The sequence below is a fragment of the Cryptotermes secundus genome, unplaced genomic scaffold, assembly GCF_002891405.2.
Source record: "Cryptotermes secundus unplaced genomic scaffold, Csec_1.0 scaffold834, whole genome shotgun sequence".
Lineage (NCBI taxonomy): Eukaryota > Metazoa > Arthropoda > Insecta > Blattodea > Kalotermitidae > Cryptotermes > Cryptotermes secundus.
Window position 1 is genome coordinate 350,409 of NW_019730112.1, and position 12,516 is coordinate 362,924.

The following is a 12,516-nucleotide window of genomic DNA, read 5'->3' on the forward strand; positions in this document are numbered from 1 at the left end:
ACCTTAAGCCAAAATTTCCTTGTGAAGTAAGAAAATTAGGCCTGAAAAAGAATACATTCACATTAGTCAATACAAAGCTTTCGTAAAGAAGGTAAATCTATCCTTGTAACAGGGCGTGAAGGACCATAGGGTTACATAGGGTTATGAGACGTCGAGGATCCACATATTCTAGACAATTGGCTCACAGATGGCGGTGAGGTCAGCCTTATGCGCCGACCACCTCTTAACTCCCAGGAATCTTCCTGGTACTCATTTCTGTAGAGCCGGGTCCAGACTTGTTGCGTATCCCCGTACCGTATCAGTGTGGACGGTACCCCGTATCATCCTTCCGTTGGAAAATGATACGCAACGGGCTGTTCGCTCGCTTGGCGGTCTTTTCCCGTCGCATCAAAGGGACGACCCGGGTTGCAGTGGTGCCAGTCTGGACGTGTAGGCGGCTGCATCGCGCTTTGCTTATCAGCTCCAGACAGTTGGAGTGTAGTCATCACCAGTGTGCGTTCTTCTGTTTGTGATTCTCTGTTCATATACTCTGACTGGAGTGGAGTAAGGAGAGCATATATTTAATTGATGAATATAAAAAGAGGGATGTTATTTGGAATCCCCGAAACACAGAACATTACAATCTGACGGATGCATCCTTGTGAAATTTTTGTACATCCCACTGACTGACTGAAAATTTAAGTCCGCCAAAAGATTGGANAGAAATTTTATCGCGCTGCATCGGTTGATACGCAACGGAGATACGCAACAAGTCTGGACGCAAGGAGATACGATACAGGGATACGCAACAAGTCTGGACCCGGCTTTAGAGGCTGCGTCATCGGGAATAGGACCCGCGACCTTCCGGCCTGCAGCACAGTACCTCAACCAACAACGCTACAGCGAAAGCTTTCATACTTACTTACTTACGGAGCTGAGCCCTTCTTCAAAAGCCAAATCTGCAAGAACTTTCCAGCATTTTATGGAACCCGAAGGTTCATTACAGTGTTCACAAGAGCCTTCCGCTGGTCCCTATGCTGAGCCAGATTAAGACAGTCCACAGCACCCCATTCTATTTCTTTAAAATTAATTTTATCCTTCCATCTATATTTTTGCCTTCTTGAGGTCTCTTTCGGCAGCTTTTCCTACAAAAACTTTGCATGCATTTGTTTCCAATACATGCTACATACCCTGCCCATCCCTTGCTTCTTTGTTTAGTGTCCAATAACAGTAATGGAATATGGAAGCTACATGCAACAGTTTACACAGCTTATCCAGTACTTTTATGGTTGGTTAATCAGGCCGTATGACATAAGTACTTTAAGCATGAGCATGAAAACCTGAGCAAGACACACTGTGCCTGCATTGCATAGCTTCGGTGAAATCTTCCAATCACAGTTAGGTGATTCATCTTGTAAAGGAGGGCAAAATAATCATTGAAGTTTAAATCATGGTATCACTTTTATTTCTTTCAGTTGGCCACCTGCAACAACCATTGAAATGTCAATTAACCCTTTGAAGCTTGAAGTTTATCTAAATAATATACATAAATATCCCATTCCTACCTCATAGGAAACACACTGAATACCCATTACAAAGATCTATTGTTTTATTTTGTATAGGCAAACAATCACTGTTTATTCTGAGAATTTAAGCACATTTATATGCCCTATATGCAAAAGGTAGAGTTTATGAATGTTTAAATGGTGGTACATATAGTAACCACTGTGCTTTAAAGGGTTAACATCTCATCTGCATGCCTATGTTTGAAATTTTAATATAATCATGGACACTAATTTAGTTGTATTTATTACAGTTTTTTTATACTCTGCTTCAATTAAACACTGAAAAATAGACTGGGTACAACAAAACTAGTCTGTATATAGTTAACATCGAAAACATTGGCAATGAGTAAATGCAGTTGATCTTCAAGTACCAGTGGGGCATCACCCCTGTATAAATACATTACTAGTTAAGTACAGGTCACACAAATGACTAACACGTTTGGCAACTTCACATCTGAATAATGCTGAAATTCAGATGTAACAGGCAAGTTAAATACAAAATATTTAAAAAAATGTATGCCCAGTTAATATATTCTATCTCAGATTTCAGTAAGAAGAGAGTGAGAATTTTCCCAGTGACTTCCAAACTATGAACACATCTTCTCTGAGAGCTACTTAAGTTTTAGTACCCACCCCTTTAATGTTCCTCAGTTTAAGGTTTTCGCTCATTTACTTTTCAGTTTTAATGATCAAGTCAATAACATCAGCACTGAGCTATCTCCATTTGAGTCTTTCCTCAATTTCATTCAACTGCATGGTACAGGGTTTTCCTGGAAAGATGAACTCATGTGTTTGAGAAAGGCCTATATGTAACCAACTCTATGTGGCAGACCGTTTGTAGAAAGCCAACATCCTCTAACAGCTCAAGAATTTTCCTGCCCCTTCTAGAATTGTATGATCCATTTCTTTGTACACAAGAGTCCAACATTTGAACCCACCCAGAACCACTCGAATCTGGTCCATACCTTCATATCTTACTTATGAACTTACATAAGACCCACTTTAATACTGTCCTCATGAACAGAAAAATGTGGTCACAGATCCCACAGGCACAAAATCAGAAATGACCGTGCTGGCAAAGGCCAAGAGCAAATTACTAAACCAGACCAGACCTCCTACATATAACTACATCTCCCAAATGCTCAAGTGGTGTCTTCCCTTGAGGGTTTAAGTCAGAATTTTGCACGTATATCTCCCAATATCTTATATATAAAAACCTCCACTTAAGAATTATGTTTTTAAATATCTGTGAGAGAACAGATTAACTACACAAAGAGTCAAAGGTGAAGGAAACCATTTTGTGGTGTAAGCAAGCAAAATCACCCACCACTAGACAGAGGGCAGAAGTTATCATGCACTAGCAGCCTTCTCCTCAGGGAAACAGCCACGTTACTGTTTGAAAAGGAAATCTGTAGATCCATTCCAAACAAAATTGGCACACATATGAATTGTAAGAATCCTTGGAACCGAGCCCCAGCATGACTGTGTGATAGTAATACTCTAGGCTTTTATCTTGGAGATGCTGGGTTCGCATTTAGGCCAGGGCACTGGCTATTTTGTATGAGGTTTTAATGGTTTTCCTTAGTTCCTCTCACAAATGCCAGGATTATACCCCAATTAGGCCATAATTCCTTCCTTCCATACCCTTTGCAATTCATAATTCAGCAATCAACATACCACCTGGTATCACATTGTCCGAGAAGCTGACAGCATCATAAAATAAACCCCTGGGAATAGATCCAGCTTACTAATTCATCATTGAGATTTATACTTTGAACCAAATACAGACGGTACATGAATTAGTCTTCTTTCACTCTCTCATTTGTAGTTTGAAAGATGGAATAAAATGTTTGTGTTAAGTTTGGAAATCACTGATCTATTCTAAGCAAGAAACAAGATCACTTTGAAGTACAGTACAGTATCTTCATTATACTAAAATTTTCTCTGAACCCTATAGAATTTCCTGACATGTATTTACTAACTGCATTAACCTCTTCAATATAATCAACTTCTAAGGCCATTTTTATAATAGTGTGGATTTCCACCAAGTAATATTTATAGACAGATAATACTGTTAATAATATTTAACTCCATTTAATAGGAAAATGTGCCTCTTTTGATTTTAAAAGCAATAAAAACAGTTTGGCAGAAACAAAATACTATCTGTAAACCAGTGGGTACAGACAAGTGAATATCTTAGTACCTTTTCATGGAAACAATTTTGAATTGATGCCCTTTTTTAATGAATATCCTTTAATAATTCTGACTTCACTGTCAACAACTTGCGATGAAGTGTATTTAAGTTTCAAAAGCAATTGGATAACTTGTAGAGAAACATATTTTGTATTTTGTCTTTTCTTTTTATAAAATATAAGCTGTAAGATGGTGAAATCATAATTATCAAAGGCTATAAATATCTGTCACCCACAAAGTTTCCGAGTTTTTGGCGCTTACTTTGAAATTTTAGGCAGTCTAATGGATTGTATTACTTCATGTTGAAGTGATTTATCATTATCTGAAGGAAATGCCACCACTAACATCTCTGTGAAGTTATAGTTCTTCTTTGACTTGTTTAATTTGTTGGAATCTGCATTTCAATCAACTTTATTCCAATTAGTCAATCATTTAAGTAGTGCTTATGGTGTGAAAATTATTTCACTATAGTTCACGTTTTTCTGTTTAAAGACTGGGCAGAAATACAGTTCAAGAGTTTGTATTGACATTTCTTATACTAAATTAAATTCCATGGTACCATGAGTGGTAGAATGTGTGACTTTAGTGTGAGCCATGCAATGCTCTGTCCTCTGTGAGCACACAAACAACTGAAGTGCGTTAACATTCCTTATTTAGTTAACCTGATAGCTTGGAATGTTATACACTCCCTTCTGCCTCACATCTGTACATCATGTCTCTTCTAATTGCATCTGTACTCACAGATGGCTGGTGCAAGCCTCAAGGAACTAACAAACAATTTCAGTAAACTACTTCAAACATCTGTCCATACCATATCTTTGGTGATTCAACACAGGCTTGCCACAACACAGGGCCGTTTATGTAAAGATTGTGATGAACAAAATGGCATCAGAGGAGGTTTCTGCGAGTGTATTTTGGTTACCTCTTCCAATCAACATTTCATCAATCCTCCATTCAACAGGCCTGAGCAAGCTGTGTATTATTCCAGCTTCATTCCTACTTTAAATTTCTCTCCTGACCTGGCATTTGGATGGACTCAAGTGAGAAAGTTTGATCAGAAGTTCGTGCTCCACCATTCCATCCTGTTTTACGCATACAAATGTGACAGCTGGAAGACAACAAACGTTGTCAGCATACACTGATGATCAATGGAACAAGAGTAAAGGTAAAGATGTCCCTGTGCTTAATTGATTAAGCAGCATGCCATGAAGATATATGGGGGAGTGGAGGTACATCTCCACATATTCTTAACCTCAAACTAGTTAAGAGGTGATTGGTCACCTGTGGGCCCCACTGATTTATCACACAAGATGCTGTCTCCAGCACTCGTCGGATACGAGGGTGGGTCAGCACCAGAGGCAGAGTGGATGCTAAGAAGAAAAGGTAAATATCTTGCCCTTGCCAGGAATTAAACCAATGGAATAACCAAAACAAAGCAGAACAGTTGTGTACACGTGAAGTCGCTGTGCTCAACTAAGCACCACACCATGGAGGAATATGGGGGGAGTGGAAACATAGCTCCATCATTCTTAACCTTGACACTAGATGGAGCTTAAAGCATCAGCCGCTTCACCCCCGGGGGAAAAGCCCTAAGTACTCATTGGATACAAGGCTGGGTTAACCCAAGAGCTGGTCTGGATGCTAAGGGGAAAAGAAAAATCTTGCCCCTGCTAGGATTTGAACCCCAGCTGTCCAGCGTGTAGCCCACTGCTATACCAACTGAGCTATCCCAGCCACTTGACCAGTTCTGTAGATGGTGTTACAAATATATTTGGAAGTTTAGGTAGTTTATTCCCCCATCTTCACATCCTTAAGTTATATCTGAAGCATAATTTCAGCTTTCAGGGTTTAGCCAAGTTATGGGTTAAAGTTGCCCCATTTCTGGACACACACTGCTGCCAACATCTTCAGGGGGGGGGAATGATACAGATGTAGGATGCACCTCGATATATAAATCTTACAGTGGAAATAAGGGTGGCCCCTTCCCACTGGATTGCACCATGCTCCACACCACACACTCCTACTTCTATTATGCAACCTACATACACAGGGCTCAAATCCTCCTTGTAACTCAAAGACAGAAACAGCAATGTAATCTAAAGTGTTGGAACAACTCCAAAAACCCCAACCAAAATTAGACAATTTATGTCCTTTCTTGCTTTTGAGTACACAGTACCAAACTTGTTATTCAGCTATTCAAAATATACTACACGTTTGCAGTCTGCATTTTCATATAAATATGAATCTTCTTCATTTAATGTTTGTAGTACTCAATTTAAAATTAAGCGTAGTACCAACTGTACTGATAGTACAAAAAATTTAAGTATAAACATGTAGACAAATCTAACAACATAAAGTAAATGTTTTATGAATATTATACAGGCCCACACAATAATATCTATAAGTCTTGAATGAGAAGGATCTATGAACCAAAATCTTAAATGTCTTATGAGACAGTCTTAAGGCAAAAAATTAAGCCATTTCTATTTCTTCATGATCACTCACAAACATATCAATTGATCATGTGCAAGCAGCTTTAAAGCTCAATTTCTGTGTCCCATGAATAATGAATTATGTGTATGTAGTGGTACAGCATTTACCTCAGAATTGGAACATACCCATTTTGAATCTCAAAGGGATACTAACTACCCTGACCGGAGTTTTTCATTGCTATCTCCAGCACTTTCAGAAAAACTGATCATAATTATGCATTTCAGTACAATCTTATAATTTGCCCATTCATCACAACATAACCTACTTACTTATGGAGCCGAGCCCTTCTTGAGGAGAAGCCAAATCTGCAGCTACTCAAGAATTTCCCAGCATTTTATAGAACCCAAAGGTTCATTACCGTGTTCACAAGAGCCCTCCACTGGTTCCTATCCTGAGTCAGATCAATCCAATCCATACCATCCCATCCTCTGTCTTTAAGACCCATTTTAATATTCAACATAACTTATATAGATGATAAAATACTATTATGCAAACTGTATCATTGATTAAATAAACTGATTTGTGCTGGAGTTTTCTTGAAAACTTTACAGTTATTCTTGGCTTTAATAAGAGTTACTGTCTGACCACTAAACTTGCTAGAGCAAGACTGTGGGAACATCCCACATACTAACAGGCAGTTTCGCCAGTCTAACAGACGGCGCTCTCGCCTAGTCAGTATCATATTGCCACATGTTGCTGCCACCACTTGTGTTTATACAGCACTCGATGTCCAGCCCATCTGTAGATCATCACGTGCGCTAGACAATCAGTGCTCACAATCACAACTGCAAGTTTAAGCTCCGCCCAGCAAGCATGGTATAAAATTTGGAGCCCAAAGCTAGCAATCATCTGTGATCACATTCAGTTCAGATCGATCAGTCATCAGAGTCATCAGCTCTTTACTGCGCCAAAGACAGCTGCCGCAACTCCCCAGCAATCACGCTCTGCTACCAGACAACTAATGTAGCTGCCGCAACTCTCCAGCAACCGAGTCGAGACAACGGCTCAGTCATCATCCGAACCGTAGGCAGCTGTTCCTACTGGCGCAAGCAGCACCAAATCACCGGCCGGACAAACCAACTGAACGGTGTGAAGACTTGGTCTACTACAAAGGAGCAAATTCTGCCAGCACACTCACGGTGGAACAAACTGCCCTTTCCAGGGCCAGCCAACTTCTGAACATCGACAATCCCACAAGCAATTACTCCTCTCCCTGTCCTGTGGTTCTGAGTGACACATTCACCTTACCTTGTTCTTACTGCTAGAAGGCACTTCCACTGCTTCTAGCAATCAACTGTGGTGTACCTGTGTGACCGTTGCCAGGGTATGGCAGATTTCTTGTTGTCTGTGTTGCTACACACATACAGACAGACTGTCACACGTAGGAGGGTACATGTGACCGATACTGTATCAGTCTATTCTCTATTACAATTTCACTTGATTACAACAGTTTGCACATTTGACTCCTTCTGGATAACAAAGCTGCAGTTTTATAACCTCGTGTCTGATGTTGTTATGCAACGAACCTTCTGTTGTCCTTCCTTGGGCTGTTCCTATGCAACGGCCCACTGTTACTGCGTTGTTACGCAATGAATACTCGTTACCGATATTCCTATGCAGCGTCTGTTGTTATTGCATTTCCACGGAAGTATCGCTTCCAGATTCCAAACACACGACAATATGTTTGATACATCATCTGTGTTTGTGTAAGGTAACATTTATAACATTTGGTTCATATTCCCTTCATATCTGAAATATTTAGACCTTTGAAATTATATTAATATTCTAAAATTTAATATCCACATCTTCCACAGAAATTCCCTTCATATTTGGATGTATATTAAGTGTAATTCTGGACTAGACTTATCCCTCAGAACTTCATGACACAAGTTTCAGTAATGAAGTGATTTTCCAGTAACAGCAGCTGCTGAATTCATGCATCTGTGACATGACAAACAAAGATACAAAAAATACTGGGTATTGGGCAACTAAACATTTAATACCAACAAGAAAAGCATCAAGATCATGGCCTTCTGGGGCATGATTCCGTGTAGTTTGGTAGGTATATACCAATGTTTGTAAGGAATGTATTGCCTCTATGTACTCAAATTGAAGATTGCAGACAAAAGACATTATATTCCTCAGAAATAATGCTATGTCTCCACCAAGATCCAGATAATCTTGTTCCTCAGTGATCTGAACACAAATATCTGTGCTGAAAGCATCAGTGTGGAAGAGGCATCGAGCAAAAGTTGCGATTGGACCCACTTATTATACTTAATTAGTATTAAAACGAGATTCTGCTAATTGTCTGGTGGTCACTAGAGAGAGACAGAGAACTAGCACCTTGCAATATAACGTGCAAGAGTGGAATATAGACAGAAGAATCTGACATATTGCATGTCGAACAGAAGTGAGCACATTGTTTTATGGCCTGATCTCCACCGAGAGCTGCAAAAACACCATTCAGTCAATCATGCAAGACATTCGCTCCAGAAAATATCATTTCAATATTCAAATAAATTACAGGGTCACGAAGACCAAGTAGACCTGACAGCAATGTGTTACGAGTTTGTCTGGGAATCCCGCTCTTTACGAAAATACATAATATATGTATATTTTTTATTCTAATAATATATTTTTCTATATCACCATGTTCTTTTTGTGTCATATATATCATATTGTTGACAATGAGAATATATTTATTTATAAATTAACTTCGTTTGCCACAAACCCGTAAAGAGGTCACAAATTATATCCGATTTCAATTAATTTTAAGTACGTGCTAATTAAGCGTAAGCCATATTTTGTAAATTTCACTAGCCTTCCACCACCTATCGCATCTGTGTGACTAAAGAGAAGGCACTTGGGAGAACAGTTCCTGTCACTGTGCACGTCAAGACGCCGGCCGACGCTCCTGTACCAGCTGCCACAAGCGATGTATGTCGCTGAGCGACAGGTTGGGCGACCCGAACAGGAACGAGCCAATTTCGGAGCCATTATCCCTGGGGCCGACCAGAAACTGGACCTGCTCCCGGGACAGCACCAGGGAGCCGAGTGATGTCTGTGTCAGGTTAGCGCGTGCTGCCAGGGTACCCGTAACGTGCACATCGTCGATCCAGAAGTACTTGGTTCGCTGTGCCTCGCGGTACAGGAGGAACACCACGTCGGGCGAGTAGAGCACGGCCCAGCCTGCACAATAGGCGGGGTACATGCGCCCGGGGTACTCGAGGGGAGAGACCCGCCACTTGGACCTGTAGGAGCGCTTCACGTAGGCAAAGCTGAAGGGTTCGCAGAGGATGAGGCGCCGGGCACCCCACGGCGATAAGTCCTGAGCCAGGAAGTCGAGGAGAGCGGGAGAGTTGACGAACACGTCGTCGTCCGTCTTGAGCAAGTAGCGAGCGCCGGGGCAGTAGTACGCGGTCCACTTGAGCGCCATCACGTGCTTATACGTCATGTTGCGGTAGGAGTCGAGGAAGCGTCCCTGCACCAGGTCGCGGTGCACGCGGTTCTCCTCCTCCAGGGCGGCTTGCATTGCTGGCGACTCCACGGCACCCAGCAGGAACAGCACCCGGTGGGGTCCGCGGCCCCACGTCTCGCGGATGGTGCGTCGCTTCTCCACGTTCCCCGGCGCCGAGTGCACGAGCACCAGGAGCAGCAAAGAACTCGACCCGTTACACGGGAAGTTGTTCAGCTGAAAGGCGAAGTCCTTCACGTCGATCAGAGTGGTTCGGTCGCCTGGCCCCAGTTTGTGCATGGGGTAGGGGGGCGGCAGAGAAGAGGCGTTGCCGGGTAGCAGCAGCAGGTAGCTGGGGGCCACGAGCCTCGTGGCCTGGGGAACGGGACAGCTCGACAGGCGCCACAGGAAGAGGCACACCGCCGCCGTGAGGCAGGCGGCCAGGAATGGATACGTGGGCAGCCCCGCCCCATAGCGCCGCTTCTCCAGCATCTCTACCAGCGGACAGCCACCATAGTGCGCCTGCAGAACACAGAACTCACTATAGTAACAAGAAAAATATTGGCTGGCAGTCACCAGTGCGCCTGCAGAACACACAGAACTCACTATAGTAACAAGAAAACTATTGGTTGGCAGTCACCAGCGCGCCTGCAGAACACACAGAACTCACACTAACAAGAAAACTATTAGTTGGCAGTCACCAGTGCGCCTGCAGAACACAGAGAACTCAATACAGTAACAATAAAACTATTAGTTGGCAGTCACCAGCGCGCCTGCAGAACACACAGAACTCACACTAACAAGAAAACTATTAGTTGGCAGTCACCAGTGCGCCTGCAGAACACAGAGAACTCAATACAGTAACAATAAAACTATTAGTTGGCAGTCACCAGCGCGCCTGCAGAACACACAGAACTCACACTAACAAGAAAACTATTAGTTGGCAGTCACCAGTGCGCCTGCAGAACACACAGAACTCACTATAGTAACAAGAAAACTATTAGCTGGCAGTCACCAGTGCGCCTGCAGAACACATAACTCAGTACAGTAACAAGAAAACTATTAGTTGGCAGTCACCAGCGCGCCTGCAGAACACACAGAACTCACACTAACAAGAAAACTATTAGTTGGCAGTCACCAGTGCGCCTGCAGAACACATAACTCAGTACAGTAACAAGAAAACTATTAGTTGGCAGTCACCAGCGCGCCTGCAGAACACACAGAACTCACACTAACAAGAAAACTATTAGTTGACAGTCACCAGCGCGCCTGCAGAAAACACAGAACTCACTATAGTAAGAAAGTAAAGTTGTCCTTAGCTAATTAAACAGTACACCATGAAGGAGTATGGGGGAGTGGATGTATAGATCCACGTTTTCTTGACCTCGGCACTAATTGGAGGTGTGGTCAGCTTCACGCTCCGGCCGCTTTACCCCCGGGGAAAGAGACCATGGTACTTATTGGCTATGGGGCTGGGCGGGTCCCAGAGCCGGTCTGGACGACGTGGTGAAGTGAAAATTCTTGATCCTACCGGGACTCGAACTCTGGCCCCTTGGCCGTCCATTCCGTACCCAGTCGCTGTCCCGTCTCCTTAACTCACTACAGTAAGAAGCGAAATACGTAAAAGTTTGCATCAGCTGCGGTAACGGTAAGAAACTCCCTGAATACATAGAGGGGACTGCCTGCCAGCGCACTGATAAACCACTTAAACTGGAGGCATGAAAATTCGTTCTTCTCTTCTCGACGGCGCCTTGGGCGGCTCTGGGACCACTAAACTAGTCTCTTTAGCCAGGGCTACAGCTGCTGGAGCATGACGCTAAAAGCTCACGTCAATTGAATGCCGAAGCTAAGAATGCATGGAGATATACTCCACTGCCCCATATGTTTTCTGGGAGTGAGGTATAATTCAGCACAGCAATGATAAAGGGGATTATCTTGGAATTTGAATTTATATATTATTCAGTCCAGCTTTTTTTTTTTTCATAATGAACATAATACCCACTCAAAATTCAATATGAAGTCCCGCCATATGTTATAACAGCTTTCGTGCTATTATTTTGCCCCGTCTTTTCCAACAAATCTTTCCAGTCCTATAAGTTATCAGATATATCGAGGCCGGTACTTAACGCCATCTCCCACGAATAACACGCACAAATAATCAATTATAAATTGTATCGTATTGTCACGTGTTAGTGACTAGACACATGGTTTGCACTGAATACTGAATTTCATTCATCAATGGCTCTACAGCCCTTTCTTGGGCCCTGGCCTCTTCTTCAGTTTCGTAATCTTTTGAATACTGAATTTACTTAATGCTCATTAGGCCGCGCCATAGGTCAAGCGGTTAGTCGCTGGCTTTCCACCGCGGTGGCCCGGGTTCGATCCCGGGGCCTGGTCAAGTGGGATTTGTGGTGGACAAAGTGGCGCTGGGGCAGGTTTTCACCGATAGTTACAGCATTTTCGCTGTTCTGCGCACTCTACACATAAGTATAGCACACTCCAAGTCTACCCACTGAGCTATGTCTTCACACACTCGTTGCTTGGTAGCGGCTTCTAACAGTTAAGATTCCTTTTGCTGCTCCCGTGATCACCAGCTCACGGATAACCACCGACTGCCCGTCCTGAGCAGAGCAGAAATGTGTTGCTGGCCTTCGCCAACACATTTATTCTTGGTTTCGGGGCCCCGTCGGGACCCATTGCTAAATTTTTGTTCTTTCTAAGACCGCTTACATGTTCTGAAATGGTGTCTCTTATTCGACGATAGAATTCGTTAGCTTTTCTGAATAAACGCCACATTTGTTGCACTATAACTTAGCACGTGTATACCCG

The 12,516-nt window shown here is 42.7% G+C and overlaps 1 protein-coding gene across 1 annotated transcript in view; it reads right to left on the minus strand.

Annotated features, from left to right (window-relative positions):
• Positions 1-6,610: 6,610 nt before the first annotated feature.
• The window catches only part of LOC111866230 (UDP-GalNAc:beta-1,3-N-acetylgalactosaminyltransferase 1), a 76,002-nt gene continuing 70,096 nt past the window's right edge, over positions 6,611-12,516 (minus strand). Inside the window, exon 2 of the mRNA XM_023854988.2 lies at positions 6,611-10,209. Within this exon, the coding sequence (XP_023710756.1) occupies positions 9,127-10,179 (1,053 nt within the window). The 5' untranslated portion in view covers positions 10,180-10,209 and the 3' untranslated portion in view covers positions 6,611-9,126. The remainder of the gene's footprint in view (positions 10,210-12,516) is intronic.